Consider the following 20086-nt stretch of genomic DNA (forward strand, 5'->3'; position numbering starts at 1 on the left):
ATACTTGTCGAGCTTAGAGGTAACAAAAGGTTCTCCATTTTTATTTTTTGAACAAGTACAACTTTGTGCAAACAATTTCCACATTTGACCGCAAAGCATTTCGAAACATCCGTACGAGTGTAAAATTCACGATTTGCCGTCTGATTCGGATGCCGCTGTCAGTGATGACACACGTGACGTAACACTACCACCCGCTTGAATAAAAATAGTCAACGCACACCAACTGCATAGCGAAGATACTGATAAAGGTCACCTCAGCAACACAAACGTGTTATTTAATCAATGAAAACCACAACAAAAACATTTGATGTTTATAATATGAAATACTGAACTGGTATCAAACATCATCAGACTTCTTATTGCACTTTGTTTGATCAATAGCAACTCATGACATGCATATTCACAACATGCAGCAAAAACATTCAAGATAAACACACACAGTGATTCAAACTACACATGCACGCTGCTACATTCTTTGTTCGATAGCCCTGAATGTAGACACGAGGCCACGGCCGGTGTCTTTAAACCGTAAAAGGTGTTTCAAGTAGAAGATTTTGGCGCTAAATGAGCGACGCGACGCTATCACCAAGCGCTAGCACCGCAGCAGCGGATGCGATGATTAGATGGGCTTGTAGAGCAGCGAGGTGACGTATTTCTTTTTGTATCGGTGGGTGGCGCTCAGCACCATAACGCCGTCCTGCAAATTCAAAAGGCCATTATTTGAATCTTAAGGAGGGTTCATTTACGCAAAAGGTTTCTAAGCAACGTCCTTTGTTCTCATACCTTTATAGACAGCGCGTACAGATGGTTCAGCATCACGTGATTTGGTTCAGGCAGCAGGGCGGGGTCACACTGCCGAGACGGAAGGACGTGTTATCACAGAGAAGGACAAAAAAGATGACGAGTTGCCACTTACTGATATGTTTGTGTCCTTGTTGAGTATGACTTGAAGAAGGTGAGGAGGGAGTATGGGGGGAGCTTTGAAATGCCCTTCGGGTCGGAACTTGTATTGACTCTGTCCGTACGGACCTGGAGGGGAACTGGACAGATCTGGAAGCCGAGGTGGGATTAGTCAGCCACATCTTAATTTGTCTTTGGTAAAAAAAAAAAAAAAGTAGAAAGACCTGATGTGTCAGAGCATTCCAGAGAGTCCACCTGGAGGGCATCAAACACCTCAAAGTCGGACTTCTTCACTTGGATCAGGTTGTTGATGGTGCCGAGCTGGCTTGTCACCACTGGCTGGAAAAGAAGAATAAAAATTGGGTGGAAAATCTCTCAGCAGGTCAAGAAGTCAAACGTACCTCTGCGGGATCGTGCACCCATTGCCCGTCCACGAAAAACTTATACTGGTGCTCTCCTTCGGGCAGGTCCAGGATTGCTACAAAGTCACTGTGGCTTTGTCGAGGAAAAAAAAAACAGAATGACATTCAAGTCAATTACAATTTCTAACCACAACTTGATACCTTTTATTGAGCGGTATCTTGTTGCCCCAGTTATTAAAGGAACCAGCGATGTAGACGTCCTTCCCTCCTCCAGCCCATCGGATAACCGTGGGACGAGCCTGAGGAACCGTTTTCACCAGGTTGTCCAAATCTGGGGTGAAATCTTTCTCTCCCAACAGCTGTCATTGCAACAAATAACTACAATTAAAGGAACATCTATGTTTGTAATAATCGGACCGTGTGTTCCTGCCGTACCTTAGAGTCCGGCCCGCGTGTGTTGAAGATGTTGGGGTCGTCCGTACTGTCCATCATCTTGCTGCTGGGTTCAAGGTCCTTGTGACCCCCGCCGCTCTCCAAACGATGAGCTTTGGCTCCATGGCGGTCTGCAGACACTCTGTCACTTGTGTTGCCCATCACGCCGCACCATTTACACCACTGGGAGAAAAAAAAACTAAAGCAAATGAACAAACAAATATATTATTTGGAATATAGTTATGGTTGAAGACATTTTGTTGCTTCTCTGAAGTAGTTTGTAGTGCATTGCCAACTTTACTCCTGTGCGTGCTCCCATTTTATTTATTATTAGTTGTGTGTGTTGCTAGTGTACATTAAGTTGGTTATGGTCATCGTTCAGACTTATATATTTTTTATGTTTGCAGAGCTCCTTCATCCAGAACCTTGGATGACAACCATCAGCAAAGGTGAACATGTCGTATTTTTCTCCACACATCACAGACATGTGTATTTTTAGCTGCTGCTTGTGGCGTCGCTAGGCTAAGCCATTGGCTGTCACCACGAGCAGGCCGCTTTTTGGTGTTGGTAAACGCCCGTGGTGTCGCTTTTAGAACATGGCAACGCAAGAAAAGTTAGTTATTAAAGAATGTGTTGCAGAAGAGGCGGCGAACTCACCTCAATCAGCTGGTGTTTGTCAGTGCTGCTGTCTTCAACCAGGACGAGTGTTGGCTCGTGAGTGAACGATTCGTTCAAACGAACGAGTCTTTTCAGTGCACGAGAGTGGACGAATCATTTCCTAAAGTTTATATGACTTCAACCAGTAGGTGTCAGTAATGTGCATTGAAGCTGGTGCCACCTCGCCGTAAAATAAAACAAAGAGGTTCACAAACGAGTCGTGAATTCCATTTCTTGTTCCCCAACTGAACGGATCTGTGAGTGAACGAGTCAGTGATCTGCATTTCCAGTTCATCGCGAGAACGGATCAGTGAGGGAACGAATCCTGACTTTCCTGACTATTATGTTATTGTTATTATTTTAATAAACATTTATGTTCAAACTTGTCTGGTGTTTTATTCCTTGTTTTTATATTCACCAATTAATCTGACGTGAATTAAAATCTGACATTTGGTTAACTGCTTTATATGACATTATGTATGTTTTACGTTGTTATGAGTTGGTTGATATCACAGATATCTCTGATATCTGAGATATCTCAGATCTGTTAACTATATTAAAAAAAAAAGACCCATCACTGTGGCGCTTTTCACTTAAGCTTTTTCCCTAATGAAGTGGCCTGTAATCAGGTGCACCTGTGTCCGTGATGTCACAGATCAAACAGCCAATCAGAAAGTGGGGGTGAAGGCGGGTGTGGCACTTTTCACTTTCATTTAAGCTTTGACCATGATTTTTCCCTAATGAAGTGGCCTGTTATTAGGTACACCTGAAAATGGCGGTGTACCTAATGGAGTGTCCGAGTGACGTCACAGATCAACCAGCCTATCAGAAAGTGGGGGTGAGGGCGGGTGTGGCACTTTTCACTTTCAGTTAAACTTTTTCCCTAATTACCTGTAATTAGATACACCTGTGTCCAAGTGACGTCACAGATCAACCAGCCAATCAGAAAGTGGGGGGTTGTTCGGGTGTGGCACTTTTCACTTTCATTTAAATTTTGACCATGATTTTTCCCTAATGAAGTGGCCTGTGATTAGGTACACCTGAAAATGGCGGTGTACCTAATGGAGTGTCCGAGTGACGTCACAGATCAACCAGCCAATCAGAAAGTGGGGGTGAGGGCGGGTGTGGCTCTTTTCACTTTCAGTTAAACTTTTTCCCTAATTACCTGTAATTAGATACACCTGTGTCCAAGTGACGTCACAGATCAACCAGCCAATCAGAAAGTGGGGGGTTGTTCGGGTGTGGCACTTTTCACTTTCATTTAAATTTTGACCATGATTTTTCCCTAATGAAGTGGCCTGTGATTAGGTACACCTGAAAATGGCGGTGTACCTAATGGAGTGTCCGAGTGACGTCACAGATCAACCAGCCAATCAGAAAGTGGGGGTGAGGGCGGGTGTGGCTCTTTTCACTTTCAGTTAAACTTTTTCCCTAATTACCTGTAATTAGATACACCTGTGTCCAAGTGACGTCACAGATCAACCAGCCAATCAGAAAGTGGGGGGTTGTTCGGGTGTGGCACTTTTCACTTTTATTTAAGTTTTGACCATGATTTTTCCCTAATGAAGTGGCCTGTGATTAGGTACACCTGAAAAAGGCGCTGTACCTAAAAGAGTGTCCGAATGAGGTCACGGATCCAACAGCCAATCAGAAAGTGGGGTTGAGGGCGGGTGTGGCACTTTTGAACGTTGAACGATTCGTTTGAGCAAATCTTTTGAGTGATCTGATTCTAAAGATTCACTTCACTTAAAAGAACTGGAATGCACATTACTACCGACTACCCTCCTCCATACGCATTGATGTATAGAAAGTTTGAGTGGGTTGCGCCACGACTGCGAAACGTTCGCCATATTGTGTGTGGCAGCGCCGCCAGCAAACTAATTCAAGTACACGCAACTGTACTGTGCCGTGTGCTTCATTACTGGTGTTTATACGCATTACAAAATTCAAAGTACTAGCCACAAAAATAGAATAAAATTTTAAAATGCTGCATTAGGAAAAGGCTTTTAATTTGGTTATATTATGAGTTTTGAAAGCCTCCTTCTGTATCTAAGTACATTCAATTATTCCAACCGAAGCTATAAAATTACATTAAAGCCAAGGTGTCTGTTGCATTAAAACAAGTGAGGTTTTCTTGCAGAAATATTCCTGTCAAAACACATCTAGTTTTTGTAGCCAGTTTAATGAGGAATGATGTCATTCTTTTCTAAGAAAAATAAAAATAAATTGGGAGTCAATGTTGACTTAGCAGTAAATATTTTCATTAAACAGAACCATCAATTCACTTTTTTTGGTTTAGATAACATTTCAAATTAGACAAACTGTTCGGTTTTGTATTTTCACAGTTTTATGTTTGCATTTGCATACAGTTCCGTCTTTTGAGTCAAGTATTGTTTTCAAACTGTGTACATGTCTCAGCAGCAGAAAGACGAAAAAAACGCATGCTTAAAATAGAAACGATTCATATTTTAGCTAACAGCAGAACATCCTTTTAGTGCAATACAGTACATCTGTCTGAGCAGTGTAAACTGGTGTAAGTCATGCCGGCTATTTCAGGTCATTCCGCTCCGTCCACACTTGTTTGCTCGCAGTGTCATTTGCTGATTCCCAAACCAATCTTCATGTACTCGTAAACGACGTAGCTGATGCTGACTGCCGGGATGACCTTCATAAAGTTTGGCAGGATCCCTCGGTATAGTCCAAAAAAGCCATCTTTGACTACAATGTTCTTGAGTAGGGAACTCATGGTTGGCTGGTCTGAAGCATTAAGGGATGCTGAAAAGAAATACATTTGTGAATGAAAACAGTTGTTAGAACAGTTGTTAGTTGTTTTGCATTACCAGAGGTAAATATTTCCTCATGTTTACATTTGCCTATTGAATTCATCCCTCGGGTAAATTCAAGTGGCTTTACCTCTTGCTTGCATGCGCGTGCGTACGAGTGCCAGCGGATAGCTGGCCAGCTGTCCGCAGGTACTGGAAATGGTCCCGCAACCCAACAACACAAGAACTCCTGGATTAGCCGAATCTTTGGTGTGGTACGCTAGCCACGCGTTCTTTAGAGTCTGCAGAAAAGATGAATAATAAATTCAGGAGTGGACTTTAGTTCATCGGTACGCAACGTTTGGGTCTGGGTACCTCATAAACAGCAAGGTCTATCCCCGCGTAGGGAATAATGCCAAGTAAGTTTGGAACGTAGCCCTTGTAGAAGGCCTTGACGCCCTCGTTTTTCAAGATTGTTTTGGCGCAATCAAACATTCCCGAATACTGGCCGGTTTTCCTTAGTGTCAGTCTAGTTTTTAATACCTGAAGGAACGGGACAAAAAAGTGCACAGTTAGAAAACAACTGCTGTTATTTTAAATCTATATAGTTTGAGTGGTTGATTCGAAAGAAATGTTACCTCCATGGGGTAAATAGCAGTCTGTGCAGTAGCGCCGGCTAGCGAGCCAGACATGAACCTTTTGTGGGTGGCGATTTTTTCACCTTCTGATGAAAGCAACTTTTTGAACTGCAATCAAAAAAATAACACACTATGGTGTATGGCCGTACGTCGGCATCCAAAATGGCTTCTAAGATGGTTGTTACCTGCTCATACGCCATGAATTTGATGGCCGTCTCCGGTGCGATCTTTAAAACGTTGATACCGTTGCCCCTCCATAATGAAGTAGCGCCTCCCTCGACAATCATCTGCTTGAAACCTTTTGCTAGGCTTATTTTATTCGTTTTAGTGGAGTGAACCTGCAGTAAATCATTTTTTTTTTTTTTTTTTTTTTTTACATTTCCTCATCCAAACGAAAGACAAACTAAGCGGATTTACCTGCATGAAAACCTTCAGCCGATCGAGCGGGGCCGTACCGGTGCGAGAGACGGAGCCCGCCACGGCGCCTGCGACGAGTTGCTTCCACCAACCGCCTGAGCTTTTCTCTTCCTCCGTAAACTCGTCGGGGATGGCGAGGCTGTCGCCTATATCCAGCACCTGCGCGCCACAGGACTTCATTTAAACAAGTTACTCCAAAGTCCTTCTTTTTTTTCTAAGTGTGATGTCAGCGTTGACCGTCTGCATCCGACAAAGACGATTAAATATTAAACTCAAGACTCGCAACAGTCACATAGTACAATAAATGAACAATCGGTACTTCACTTAAAGGTCAGTTGTAAGTGAAGAAAAATAAACAATGACCTGCGCTGGAGTTAACTGAACACTTCACAGCTATTTAAATAAACATATGCCGTGTTTTCCCAAAAGCAAAAGCTGCGTGTCTGCTACTAACACGCGAGGTGCAGAACTAATTTCAAGTTATGTGATGAACTAAAACAGAAATTGGAAACCACAGTGGCTAGCCAGGTCATCTGTTCCCACCATTTTTTTATTCATTTATGAGGACATAAATTGCTGATCAGATCCTTCAAGTGTTCTAATACTTTTGTCCATATCTCAAGCATCATACAATATTATGATGACAGACTTGGCACTCGCCACATCATTTGGATTAAGAGCCAGCGGGAGTGATATAACAAACGTGACCTAATTATTTTCGACAGTCAGTTTTCCTAAGCCGAAATGTTTACTGCGGAGAGAAAAATCCATAAAAGCTATCACAGAGCGACGGACTGGAAAACACGTGACTGCAAGTTGATTGGAGAGCATGCACTTGATTTGGGTACAAATGAGACGTACCGAAGAGTGTTTCCAGTAGCGTATGATCTCCTGCAGGTTGTGAGCGGGGTGAAACAGGAAATGTTCCCTCCACTCGTTCCAGTCAACCATCATAGTGCCATCGATGTCCATGCTGGCAGAAACACAAATTTGGTTTCAGCAAAGGGACATTGAATACTCTTTTAATATTTGTCAATTCCACTTGAGTGGCTTGTGAGAGTACAAAATACTGGTGAGGGAAAAAAAAAAACCTTTGTAGGATTTTCAAGGCATCCACTTTGTTGATCTCCATGCCCAGTTCTGCAAGGGACTGCTGGATCTCGGTGGCATCAATGCGCCCTGACGTAAAGTTGCAAAATGAATAATTGAGCAGTGGACTCGTGTTTTTTTCTCTTCCGGAGCTGAAAGAATGTGTGAATTCCTGCAGAATGTTTGAACGGTGATGCAATTCCTACCGTCGTTGTTTTTGTCCAGACTCCTGAACGTCAGCCGCAGTTTTTTCTCGTGCTCCTTTAAATATTTGGTAAACTCTTGAAAGTCCAGACTGCCGTCTTTATTCTGGTCACCGCTCATCACAATTTTCTGCAAACACACACACACACATTTGCTCATTCTTTCCAACACTTTCCAGATGGAATGCATGCAGAAGAAAGGCGTTCGAAGAAGGGTCCCCGAGTGCGCACAAGTTCCTGGCCGAGGGAGGGCTGTACCTGAGCAGCACCTTGTCGGAACACTCCCATTGCTTTCAGGCCCGCACGTAGTTCTGCGACATCCACTTTACCGTCTTTATTCGCATCGAGTTTTTCAAACAGGTCCTGGTAGGAGCGCTCACTGTCGGCATCCCAGCACCGGGCTCTGGGGAGTAAACCGCTCAGCGCCGTCCGAATCATGGTGCAGGGCAGGCAGGTCGTGTGCAAGCAGCGAGGGCAAGACGAAATATCTTCTTTTTTTTTTTTTTTTTTAATCCATGTTGGCAGCGACCCACGACGTTGGAGCTTCAAAAATAAAAACTCTAGAGATGTATTGTCGAAATCGTTCTTCGGAAATTGGCAATACAATCCGTAAAGAGCTCCGTGGCTTTCCTAAGGGGGAACTGCAGTACTTACAAGGGCGGAGCTACGACGGCTGGCATTTTCTGCGGAAAAACAACGGAATAACAAAACGTTCCGGGGAACACAATCCGTGGACGGGAGGATTGTAGCATTTTGTCCTGAAGGTTAACTCGTCTTACTTGCCAGTATGTGTAATGCACTAGAAAAAGAGAGAAGGAAGCAGGAAATGCCAGGCCTAATCTCTCCATCCATCAGCACGGACGTATCGTTTGAAACACGCAGTGTAAGGTTTCCTCAAGTGCAGTGCGGTTTTTGGCCGCTTGAGGGAGACATTTCATTGCAAATTGCTGAACCACTGAATTTAGCAATTTTTCGTAATATGTATTGTTTTAAAATTTGAGCGAAAACTATTATATGCTCTTTCATGTACAATACTAAGCAATTTACTTAAAAACACAGATAGAAGAGCTGGTTCCTATAGTAAAAATGTTTACCTGCATGACTGCAATACGATTTCTATTTTTAATTTTATAGTGAATTTGAACAGTGGTTATTGACTTTGTAGTTTCGTCATATTTTTGAGTCGTTTAGTGACGGACAGTTGCTTTTTATGACTTTTTCACGACTGGAGCGTCGACGTCTGCTCAAAAAAACAAAACAAAAAAAACAAGTACATAGAGTATTTGTGGTGGAGCGACGAGCGAGATGTGAATGGCAAAATGTGAATGAAATTTGTCAGCGTGGCAGCCAATGAAATGATGCAACGTCACCAGCGTCTCGATCAACAAGTAGCGGTTGGGAAGGAAGAAGTTCGGATGAGGTTTGAAAAAGTTTTGAAACAGCTGAGGGGGCAGCACTCAGTCGAGAAAGTCCAGTGCAACGCAGTCTGTCTCGTCCCACTTCACCGAGAATGTCGTTTTTTCTCATGAAAAAAAGATTCGAATTCAAAGTGGACTTCGACTTGGAGGAGCTGTCGTCAGTTCCATTCGTCAACGGCGTCTTGTTTTGCAAAGTTCGACTCGGACACGGCGCCTTCGTTCAAGAGTCTTCCCGGTGAGTTTGGACATTTTGCCAGCTATTTTTAGCAGCCGGTCACATCACCCGAAATTTTTGGAAATTTTGGTGTTGACTTAGTAAACATTGTGTATGAAATGGAGTTGATGATGTTTGGCGTACGTGATCGTTCATTACTTTGAGTAGATGACGTTTACTTATTAAATTGAAAGTAAAGTTAAGAATATTTGAAGTGTTGCTTAGTGTACAATGGAGTATTTTTAATTTATTGGGAATACTTCAACATATGTAGTTTTGTGCAATTTTTTTATTACTTCTATTACTGCACAAGTGAGTAATTTAACATTGTATGTGGGTATTGGGTACAAGGGAATATTTTCACTTTATTTATTGTACAAAAAAGTACTTTAACTTAGTCAAAAGTCAAAGTCTGCTTTATTGTCAATTTCTTCACATGTCAAGAGATCGAAATTTCGTTTCCTACAATCCCACGGTCACCAGACATATTACCAAAATATACAATGGAATATTTAGTTATTGTACAATGGACATTACTTACTAGCAATTAATTGGCGCTAAATTGATATATTTATGTATTGAACTGATATATTTCAAAACCACGAGCATTGGTGTCACCTTTTGTCACTCTATATGTGTTATGTGCAGACATTATAAGGACACCATAGTGATAACCAAAACAAGACAAATAACTTCCTTCCTTTGCACGAAAAAAAAAGAAGAAAAAAAAGCCAACTGTTCATCCAATATGAGTCACTGTGGAAAAATGAGCTGAGACACAAACTCGTGCCAGCGCCGTCGTTAATTGTCAAAACATCACCATGGCAATGGTTTACTAAGACAAACCAAACTGTGTGCACGCTATTTTCTGGGGCTCTAACCACATCCAGTCAGAATTGTCACTTTCATGTGAATGCTATTTTAAACCACAAACAGATTTTAAAGTTTTTCACTGTGCTTTTTTTCCCAGGGAGCCCGTCCAAGCCAACTGTGTGCGCTGGAGGAAGCGATTCTCCTTCATGTGTAAGATGAGCGCAAATGCCCGGACAGGTGTGCTGGATCCATGTGTGTGTCGAGTGTCGGTGCGCAAGGTACGCCACACATTTCCAGTCTCCACGATTTGTAAAATTTCTAATATGAAGTCCAAAAATATTAAACCCACAGATGCTCGCGATCTATAATAAAATGATACAATTTGCATCCTGGAGTATGCAAACTAATTTCTGTGTTTTTTGTCATTCCAGGAATTGAAGGGTGGGAAAGCATTTGCGAAGGTATTTCTTCCATGAGTTTCAAAATCAATAATCCATTGGAACAATGTTATCACGACTTTTATAGGCCAACAGGACTTTGGTGTATTATTCACACAGTGAATGTTCTTAAGTTCCGGCTTACAAATTAAAATATCTGTAATTCAAAATCCAGGCTGTTAACAATTAACTCTTTTAGCCAGGTCTTGTTTCCTCAATATTTTGATTTTTCTCTTATCGGTGTGCAGCTGGGCTTTGCTGATTTAAACCTGTCTGAGTTTGCCGGGTCGGGCAGCACTACACGAAGATGTCTCCTGGAGGGATATGACACCAAGAAAACCAGACAGGACAATTCCATTCTGAAGGTACCGAGCCAACTTGTCGACATTCGTCTCAAAACCATAATAGATGGTGCTAGCATGAAATGTAGTTAAAAAAAAAAACTCTCCCTTGTCTTCTAGGTTGTCATCACAACACAACTTATGTCTGGAGATCCCTGTTTCAAAGCGTAAGAATGCCCTCTTTGACTCAAATTGGAAAGTTGTTTAGAATATAATTGCTAAGGGAGGTTTTCAAATTCAATTTTTGTCTTTATCATAAGAAAACCCTTTGAGTCTCTGCTCACTAATCTTGACTTTCAAATTGTACTGACTTCAAGGCATGCCACTATATGTTCTGGAAATCAAACCAAGCATCCTGTCTGTCAGTCCGCTGACGCACTTGCTTGTTTCTGATGTGAAAATTACCAACAAAGGGGAAAGTATAGTTTTGATCCTCAGCTTTCATCTAAAAGCTGATAACTCGCCGCCCGGTCATTCACGCTCTATCTCAAACAGCTGATCAGTGATAACATCAACACCGAGGGAGAGTCAAGCCCTGTTTGGATGGCGGACAGTTCATAGAAAAGGATGTGATGTAATCGCTCGCTTCTGGCAAAGCTTGTGACGTGTAAAGAAAATTCCCCTGTGCACAGTTGTCACTTTCATCTAATACGCTGGAATTTACTCCCATTAAATTGACTCAAGTAACTTGTGCATAGATAAGGTTTGATCAAGATTTTCTTTTTTTTTTTCCCAAACCTAGAAAAACATTCAAATAATATTTGCTGTAGTTGCAAAAACAGAATACAACAGAAAATAGCATCTAAAATAATACAAATATAAAAACTATCCCTCTGTATGCCTTGTTGTTTGAAGTGGTTATAAATGAAAGAGGAGAGATTCAAAGTCTCTTAAATGGGAGTTCAACTTTTGGCTCCTCTGATAATAACACACAAGCTGCAGCCAGGAAACCGCCTAAAGTGTAGTCGCGTTGCAGCACAGTCACTCGTCCCACTCAGTTACTCACTGCATGTGAAGAATTTATAGCACGGCCCGGCGCAACGGAATTATGACGCATTCCCCGCCCTCGTCATTTGCGGCGTGTGTAAAGACTAAAAGGTGTGTCTGCTGAGGTGCGTGCTACTAAAACGATGACAATTTGAATCAACTCGTGAGTCATTCACTTCCAACTTGCGTCAGCTGTTTAGCTTTGACCTAAGCAATAATGACTTCTTGAGGGCCTGTAACGTTAATAAAGGTTTTCTCATTTACAACAAGTTGTAAGTCAATGTCCAAATACTTCTCTTTGCAGGCCCTCATCCACAGCCATGACATTGGCCATACCACAGGCAGAGTCCGAGTGTCTCCTCGAGGAGCGTAAGGGAGGAGACATGCACACATCCCATTCAGCAACAGGTACTGATACACACAAATAGACTCTAATAAACCCCAAAGACGGCCAGTCTGCTTTTACCACTTGAGGCAGCAGAGGCCGCTATAGCCATTGTTGAGGAAACTTGAACCACAAAGCATTTGCGATCCTTCACCAAGGCAAACTACAACATCCACAAGAAACATTTCACCATAGCATTAAGTTGGCCAAGAATTTGCAGGTCCTCCTCAAATGCTGATTTTTTTTTTTTTGCACTACACAGGGACTCCAATTCCAGAAAAAAGGCTTGTCGGTAGTCACACCAGAACATCCAGCTACACCAGTCAACAGTCCAAAGTTTCAGGTACATTCACACATATCTCCTCTCTGGGACAAATACAAAATGCCCTATTATCATTTTGATCTTATTTTACAGGCTACAGCTCAAATCATTCCAGTTCACCAGATCTGAGCCATCGAAGGACCGCGTCAGGAGGTTCTGCCTCGACCGGCATCGGCAGTATCCCGGAGCCCAGTGAGCAGGAGAGCCGGTCCTCTCCTTCAAACGCCGCAAGCTGCCAACACACTACGGAACTGAACTCCTCAGCTGCAAAAGCTTCGAGGTAACACACGCCCGTGAATATGCTCAAACGGTTTTGAAGTCAATAAACTATCGTGCGTTTGCCATCAAGCCACGTCTACACAGTATCCCCACCTTGTGTGTGAATTAGACATCCGGTCAAGCAGAACTCAATGGAGAATCAGCTGACGAGGGTAAACGACACCAGGGTCAACGCCGACGACATCATTGACACAATCCTGCAGGGCCAGGATTTCAGCCACAGTATCTTGGACTCCAGTACAGAGGGTGTGTACGGCAAACTGGGAAGTCAGTTCGCATCCTGCCGATGGAGTCAAATTACGTTAAAGTGCACTTGCAGGAGAGCGCTCCGCTTGTGGTGGGTGGCGAGGTAGAAAATGGACACCATTGCTTGGCTGTTGAATTTATCATTCATTGAAAGAACTCTTATAACCTTACATCAGACTGGTTAATTCATCATCCGATTAATCAATTCATTTATTCTGCCAAATTATTAACCCAAAAAAATCCAGATCGATCTGGCCCTAACACTTAGTGGCGAAATGACATCATCTGCACTAAGTGCGAAAGCCCATTCATTTACAACGGCGTGTCCGCTAGAGGGCGACATTTCCCCGTTAACGCTCCAGCGGGAGCTCATTTAAATCAATCCGAACGCCTGGAACTCTTCCCGGGCATGATGCACTGGCTGCCCTCGGTACTTTAGGTACGATCCCATGATCACTTCTAACCACATAACGCCAAACTGATTTTAAAAAGTGACACTTATTGAATATTCACAAATTGGAATTGTGTGTGTGGCTTGTCATTACAGAGGAAGGACTCAGATTGTTTGTCGGTCCTGGCGGGAGCACAGCTTTGGGAAGCCAGCACACTCGGTGGGTGTTATGTAACTATGGAATGTGTCTTCTCCATTTCAGGGATTAAGTCCAATTATAATCTAAGAGCCACATGTCTGTCCTTGTTCTTGAAATCGAAACACGTGCGCCGTTTTCTTTCAGGGTTGCAGCGGGACCATTTGAGCAGGTGGTGATCAAGCAATAAGCTTTGAGAAGCCTGCGAGCATCGTGAAGGGTACCGTATTGCAGCATTTTAGGAAATGGCGTCACAAAGTGCCCTCTGAGAGGCGGCAGTTGTGTACAGAACAGCAGAAGAATTACTTACAGCTTCTGCAGCCCACGAAAGCCCTCTAGTGTCCAACAAGTGCAGTTGAAGGCCACAATGAACAGGGTTTTGGCAACTGAGCAGGCATCAGTCAACCTGGAATCCAGATGTACATTTCAAGAAAAGGTTATTTGTGTCATGAATACAAAATTATTCAACATGACTTTCAATGTTTTAGTGTACAGTATATCATGCCATTTTGTTTTTTTTGCATCTTTTATCTGGGGGATGTGTGAGAATGGATGAGCTAGCATTTCACAGAATTTTTATTTATTTGACAAAATATCAAGACACGTGCATTTTATTTTCTTCATCATGACTTGTGACCCTGAATACCGCAAAGTTTACGCTTGTGGTAAGTGACGGAGTTATGACAATGAGCAGCACTATGTTCTATGAATTCTATATGCAATACTGTGTAAATAGTTTTGTCACAAGTAAATTACTGTCTTGCAATAATGCACTTATAAATGTTAAACACTAATGCTTGTAAAATGTTTTTAAGTGCTATATTTTAATTAGGCTCAATAAATGACTGCATTCTTAACAGATTGATGGAAAACCTTGAATGTTCTTTACGAGTCAAGTTTGATGGTATACACTACTGATAGATGGATTTGAAAGATTACTTTTCACAGAATTAAAATTAGAGTGTCTTTGCAAAATAAAACAAGAAAATGCCAATAAACACTTTGATCTATTGTGCTATCAAGCTTATTTGTATGAAATAAAATACTATGGTGTACTTGCAGTATTAGTCAGTTTATGGTAAGTTTTTAAATTGTTTTAATATTGTGTCAGGTCGGATTTTAATATATATATATATATATATATTTATTTATTTATTTTTAGCCCAATGGCACTTTTGAAACATTCATGCTAGCATTTAGATTTTGAAACGATTTATTGTGGCAAACAACGTTTTAATTTAAACCAGTAAAAGTTAAGGGAATCTAACCGTTGGGATCATGACTGCGCAAGTTTTGTGCCACGGTGACGTCACATGCGTAAAATAAGATCTAACGTATAAGATACGATAAAATGTAGTATTGCGGTGTGTAAACCAAGTTGCTGTCTTATATATTAAAAAAGAAAATAACATGCACCTCTGGAAAAATTGCAATTGGTTACGTTCGAGTCCGACAGCAGGTGACCCCATCTGCTACGTTGTCAGTAACGCTTAAAAACAATTAAAGGCAGTTGTTGTAATTTTAGAATCACAGTTGAAATATCTAGTCTTGATACTCACATTTGTAATTAAATCCAACATGAAAGCATCCTTAGGACATTTAGCCCAAAATATGTACTCCACCATCCCATATTGACGTATGCGCGAAAGCCCACTGCACCACTTCACCACCAGCATCCAGTTCCGGTTCCACTTAGCATCACAGGCAAGCACATTAGCTGCAACGACGACGGCGGGAAGTTGTCATCGTCGATTCCCCACCGATTCTGCGCTGATAACACGCCAAATCGGCAACAATCGGGATTCAACTGAAAGACAAAACAGATGGATTTGTAACTGGAAGGAGGCCAACCGTACTTGAAAAGATCGGCGTCGCGGTATTTAGCCACCATGGCTAACATGGGGAGCCAGGCCATGAACAAGCCTGCGTCCGGAAAACATGGCAACGTACTGCCCCTGTGGGGCAACGAAAAGACTATGAATCTCAACCCGATGATTCTTACCAATGTTCTTTCCTCGCCATATTTCAAAGTTCAGCTTTATGAGCTTAAGACGTACCACGAAGTTGTGGACGAAATCTATTTCAAGGTAACGTTGGACCATGCTAATCTGCATGCTAGTAGGCTAACAGTAGCTTGCTATGCTAGCGTGTCGATGCTACAACGTTCGAGTATCTCAATGAAAATATTTGCGTGTCACCAATGTATCTAAATTACTTTGTCTCAAATGGAATTACTTCGCATTTGTGTGTTTATTATTCTTAACACAACGTGTCCTAATGATCTAAATAAATATACAAAATATGTGAAGCTAACTGCTAACAATGCTGTAGTAGCGCATTTGTATTTAATATGCAAGAACAATCAGATTTTAGGTTGTAAATGATGGAGGTAGCATATAATAGCCCGTGCAAACATAATAATGTATGCATTTATTTTTGTTACCAATGTATTTTTCCAATACTTGATTTAAATTACAGAATTATTTCAATAATAGCCTACACTAGTGCCTGCATTCACAAAAAATGTTGAGTATGTGAAGAAGTTGCTATTGTTTAGATGTCACATTTAAAACAAAAAAAGAGCAACATGTTAGAGAAGTCAGCCTGTCAAAATTTGAATAGAAGGATCACTTCAACTTGAGTACATGTCAAGCATTTGAATCAGATCATGTTAACTTGTGAACATTCTTGGCACAAATGTCAACTTTCTTAACTTGATAATTGTGTTTTCATGCAGGTGACTCACGTTGAGCCATGGGAGAAAGGAAGCAGAAAGACTGCAGGTCAGACTGGAATGTGCGGAGGGGTAAGTGGGAAGTACGTGCTTTTTCTTTTCCCCATCATCAACCCTCTTGTAGTCCTCCCAAGCCTCACTGACATCATAGGATATGACTAAATTCAATAGACTTCCAATTATAAACAATTCAATTATTGTAGAGCAACAAATATTTTTATCCCAACTTGAATTATTCATTGTGTATTAAATCAAACTACACAACTTACCCTGTCTGTTAGCTCAATGCGAAACACACTAAGAAGGGTTAGGAAAACTAACATCAGTGTCGCCCTAGTTGTAAACATTCAAATGATCCCGAACCTTTAAACACAAATGCCCAATAGTGGACATTGCTGATTGTTTTAGTGTGTCAATGCGGTCTATAGATGTTCTCAACTTGATCCCCTCCAGGTTCGTGGAGTTGGCACGGGTGGCATTGTGTCAACCGCCTTCTGTCTACTATACAAACTGTTTACGCTCAAGTTGACGCGCAAACAGCTGATGGGCCTCATCACGCACACGGATTCTCCCTACATCCGAGCACTTGGCTTCATGTACATACGGTATGATTCTCGGTCATGTCGGCCGCGTTCAGCGAGCTCCTGATTTTGACGTGCTCTTCAATCTTTTTCCAGATACACACAACCCCCAGCCGATTTAATAGACTGGTATGATGACTTCATGGATGATGAGGAGGTATGTCATGCCTGGTAATATTTTTATGTTTCTATTTTTCTCCATGAAACACATGCAATCCATGAATTGAACCCCCCCCCTTGCCCTCTTGCTGTGATGTGCATAGCTGATTTTTCACCTTTGCCTTCATTTGGCTTAATTATCCTCAGTTTTGTCCTCCAAAGCTGAGTAGCTAGGTTACTTGCTCACTTCCACGCTGCTGGTTGTTGTCAGGGTAAGTACCTTAAATGACGTGGAGTACATCTTTTACTAGTCATGTGTAATTTATTGTAAGGCATGTCCATATGGTTTTGTCAAGATTTGACCAGGACTAGTTGCACAAAAAAGATTTCTCTGTAATTGGCACTTGCATTGATGCGCACATTCAAACCTACTTTTCATGTAGCAATGTTATTGCACTCACTGGGCACTTTACAAGGTATGGCTGCACAATCTTAATGAGATACAAATACTCATTAAAAAATAATGATAACTGAGCATTTTTTTTTTTCCATGTCTTGATAAATTGGAATACTTTTTTTCTGCCCCAAAACATTTTAATATCACAAACAACAGTCATAGTGGATGCCCAGGCATTTACCATGAAAACACGCTAACAAACAGATAGCTCGCTAACAGCCAGCTGTTAATCTTACACATCAATCACCATTTAAAGCCACACACACTCAAAGTCACAGGTAGTAGCTGCAACATATATCAGCATACTTAAAAAGCCTCAAGGATTTACACTGCTGCAAATCAAACCCACAATTAAGTGTAACGGCAATCAAAAATGAGCATTTTTACTGCCGTAGAAAACTTTGATGCACGGATGTCATGAAATTGTTCAGCTGTACCCGTTGTTGTGCTCAGTGTTTTTTTGTTTGATTCCAGGTGTGCAACCAGGCCTCCTTTGCTTTTCTGCATTCTACCTAATTGTAATATTCACATATCTCAATAATTCCTAATCCTAAACAACTGGTTAATTCCCCTGTTTTTTTCTTTAGATGCCCATTGTGCTGCAGGTGAATTGGATAGTGTATCTCAGCACTGTTGGTTTGCGTGTGTGAGTGCAAAGCGGCTGTTCTCCATCATACAAAGCAAACGAAACATTTCAAGTCGGGGAGGGGGTGGTTGCACTTGCCTCCCCCCCTCCCCCCTGCCCCCCTCGCTCACATCTGTGCTTCCACCGTGACCTGTTGTCTCGTCACAAGCTCCACGAGGCTCCCATTATGCTGAAGAGGGAAGGAGGAGGCAACTCGTGTTTCTTTCTCTCCCGTTTTAGCACAGTGAGGACCGACCGAGCTCAGTGTAGTCGGATTACTCACCTCATCTGCTCTCCATTTCAAAAGTCGATGATTCGGTGGCCCGGGAGATGGGGTGGGACTAATCTGTTTGCATTGCTCACTGTGCGAGTACAGATGTCTGCTAGACAAGCTTAGATGAGCCAAACTATGTGACACTTTCACCTGTTTTCCCCTCCATGTGGTAAAAGTTAAAGGCAGACACATTTGGCTAGAGAGATTAAGCTAGATGAACAGAGGTGAAGGCTCAGTACTTGGCCATCACATATTGCCTTTTGACTTGAAACAACGACACCACGCTCCCGCGCACGCGTTAAGCCGTTTCCCCGTCGGCTCCCTGCCGCCATTTGATTCCAGGAGCTGGACGTGAAGGCGGGCGGAGGCTGCGTGATGACGGTCGGCGAGATGCTGCGCTCTTTCCTCACCAAACTGGAGTGGTTCTCCACTCTGTTCCCTCGCATCCCGGTGCCTGTGCAGAAGAGCATCGACCAGCAGATGAAGAGCAGGCCCCGGAAGGTGCCTCAGAAGGAGCCCCAGGAGGAAGATGAGACCTTTGACGAACCGGGGCGGCAAGGGGAACGTCGTCGTTCCAGGTCATTTAAAAACCACGCTAAAACTTGGGCTGGCATTGTACCTCCAAACGAACACACATTTTTTTGCCGGTAGCACGGCATTGTCATGAACTGCGTCGTTCTTCCCAGGAGCCCCAGGCGGACACCGACCCCCAGACGCTCTCCAAAGCGGTCGAGGAGCAGGAGTCACCACCGGGAGCGAGACCGCCACGGCCCCAGCTACGACCGCGAGCTGGAAAGGGAGCGGGAACGTCAGAGGAAGGAGAGGGACGCCAGGGAGCGGGATAGGGAAAGGGCAGAGAGGGAGAGGAGACGATCCCGCAGCGTCGAACGAAACCACCAAGAGCGACGCGAGCGGCGAAGAAGCCGCAGCGGCAGCCGAGACAAAAGGAGCGAGCGCAAGGAGAAGGAGCGCGACGGAGGCGACGACAGGAGCAAGAGGAAGGAACGGGACCACCACAGGGAGCGACCCGCCGAGAGGGACAGGTCCAGGGAGAGGAAGAGCAAAGGGGAAAATGACGAAAAGAGGCACAAAGATGACAGGGAGAGGCACAGGGAAGAGCGCAAGGCCAAAAGGTCGAGCCGGAGTCGCAGCCGGGAGAGGCGGCACAAGAGCGGCGGCGAGGAGAAGAGCAGGAAAAGCGACAGCAGTCACAGTAGAGAGAAGGAACGAGACGGAGAGCAACGCCCGCACAAACGCAGTCGCAGCCGAGAGAGGAGCCATCACCCGAGAGAGATCAGTAACGACCACGGCAAACACGGCGACAGACGAAGGAGTCCCAGTGTTGAGTAATGTCACGTTTTTTTTTTCCTTTTTTTTTTCTTCTATCCAGTTCTCGTCTCACAGACTGAATGCCACCCGGAATCGTCGTTTTGTTTTTTGACTTTTTCGCGTTCTAGTAAGCTATCGGCATTTTTAATTTTGTACGGTTCATTGTTTCGACCCCTGGAAAATGTTTTTTGTTTGTTTTGTATATAATGTTTCAAAGACACACCAGGCAGGAGTTGCATTCTTTCACGTAGTGGCAACAGTCAGGCCTAGCCTACATGCTACCTTGATTTCTTTTGAAAAAGAAAATGTCATTTATGCATCAATGATCTTTGAGAAGGGAGATAAGCGATTCTGTTCCTGGTTCTGTAGACCTCCTGAGAATGTTGTTATCCCCCTCAAGTAGAGTTCGCAAAGGGTTCAGCTGAGACCCTTGCTTGTCATGTGTCTGGGTTGTTGCTCCCTTGCATTTTGTTTTCTAATAAAACACTTTTATGAATG

At 42.9% G+C, this 20086-nt stretch overlaps 4 protein-coding genes across 9 annotated transcripts; 2 read left to right on the top strand and 2 right to left on the bottom strand.

The window, feature by feature from the left end:
• Positions 1-13: 13 nt before the first annotated feature.
• Positions 14-2461, bottom strand: prkab2 (protein kinase, AMP-activated, beta 2 non-catalytic subunit). 2 transcript variants are annotated; one of them, XM_085929438.1, is made up of 8 exons: positions 2352-2461; positions 1698-1877; positions 1464-1621; positions 1302-1395; positions 1125-1239; positions 917-1050; positions 784-852; positions 14-697 (listed from the first exon to the last, which is right to left on the bottom strand). In XM_085929438.1, the coding sequence occupies exons 2-8, from the start codon at positions 1854-1856 to the stop codon at positions 620-622; spliced, it is 807 nt and encodes a 268-aa protein (XP_085785564.1). In that variant the 5' UTR covers positions 1857-1877; positions 2352-2461; the 3' UTR covers positions 14-619. The 2 variants fall into 2 exon arrangements, with proteins under 2 accessions (XP_085785564.1, XP_085785565.1); XM_085929439.1 differs by having other exon boundaries at positions 1698-1893; positions 2352-2447.
• Positions 2462-4446: 1985 nt separating this feature from the next.
• Positions 4447-15188, bottom strand: LOC147045962 (mitochondrial adenyl nucleotide antiporter SLC25A24-like). 3 transcript variants are annotated; one of them, XM_085929510.1, is made up of 12 exons: positions 15049-15171; positions 14906-14978; positions 13800-13895; positions 7464-7590; positions 7260-7347; positions 7030-7141; positions 6169-6327; positions 5937-6089; positions 5752-5859; positions 5489-5656; positions 5265-5415; positions 4447-5126 (listed from the first exon to the last, which is right to left on the bottom strand). In XM_085929510.1, exons 4-12 carry the CDS (start codon positions 7579-7581, stop codon positions 4945-4947), a joined length of 1239 nt encoding a protein of 412 aa, XP_085785636.1. In that variant the 5' UTR covers positions 7582-7590; positions 13800-13895; positions 14906-14978; positions 15049-15171; the 3' UTR covers positions 4447-4944. The 3 variants fall into 3 exon arrangements, with proteins under 3 accessions (XP_085785636.1, XP_085785635.1, XP_085785634.1); XM_085929509.1 differs by lacking the exon at positions 14906-14978 and having other exon boundaries at positions 15049-15188; XM_085929508.1 differs by lacking the exons at positions 13800-13895; positions 14906-14978; positions 15049-15171 and adding an exon at positions 7719-8569 and having other exon boundaries at positions 4448-5126.
• LOC147045963 (EEIG family member 2-like) lies at positions 8730-14350 on the top strand. Its single transcript, XM_085929511.1, has 11 exons — positions 8730-9113; positions 10063-10183; positions 10337-10366; positions 10591-10707; positions 10804-10850; positions 11975-12078; positions 12318-12398; positions 12471-12657; positions 12766-12902; positions 13450-13513; positions 13637-14350. Exons 1-11 carry the CDS (start codon positions 8971-8973, stop codon positions 13677-13679), a joined length of 1074 nt encoding a protein of 357 aa, XP_085785637.1. The 5' UTR covers positions 8730-8970; the 3' UTR covers positions 13680-14350.
• prpf38b (pre-mRNA processing factor 38B) lies at positions 15144-20086 on the top strand. Of its 3 annotated transcripts, none has more exons than XM_085929505.1 (8): positions 15144-15576; positions 16227-16295; positions 16677-16828; positions 16901-16975; positions 17835-17878; positions 17948-18006; positions 18602-18837; positions 18946-20086. In XM_085929505.1, exons 1-8 carry the CDS (start codon positions 15379-15381, stop codon positions 19607-19609), a joined length of 1497 nt encoding a protein of 498 aa, XP_085785631.1. In that variant the 5' UTR covers positions 15144-15378; the 3' UTR covers positions 19610-20086. The 3 variants fall into 3 exon arrangements, with proteins under 3 accessions (XP_085785631.1, XP_085785632.1, XP_085785633.1); XM_085929507.1 differs by having other exon boundaries at positions 15428-15576; positions 16227-16306; XM_085929506.1 differs by lacking the exons at positions 17835-17878; positions 17948-18006 and having other exon boundaries at positions 15145-15576; positions 16901-16961.

The sequence above is a fragment of the Syngnathus leptorhynchus genome, chromosome 14 (assembly GCF_054491065.1).
Source record: "Syngnathus leptorhynchus isolate UIUO chromosome 14, UIUO_Slep, whole genome shotgun sequence".
Taxonomy (NCBI): domain Eukaryota; kingdom Metazoa; phylum Chordata; class Actinopteri; order Syngnathiformes; family Syngnathidae; genus Syngnathus; species Syngnathus leptorhynchus.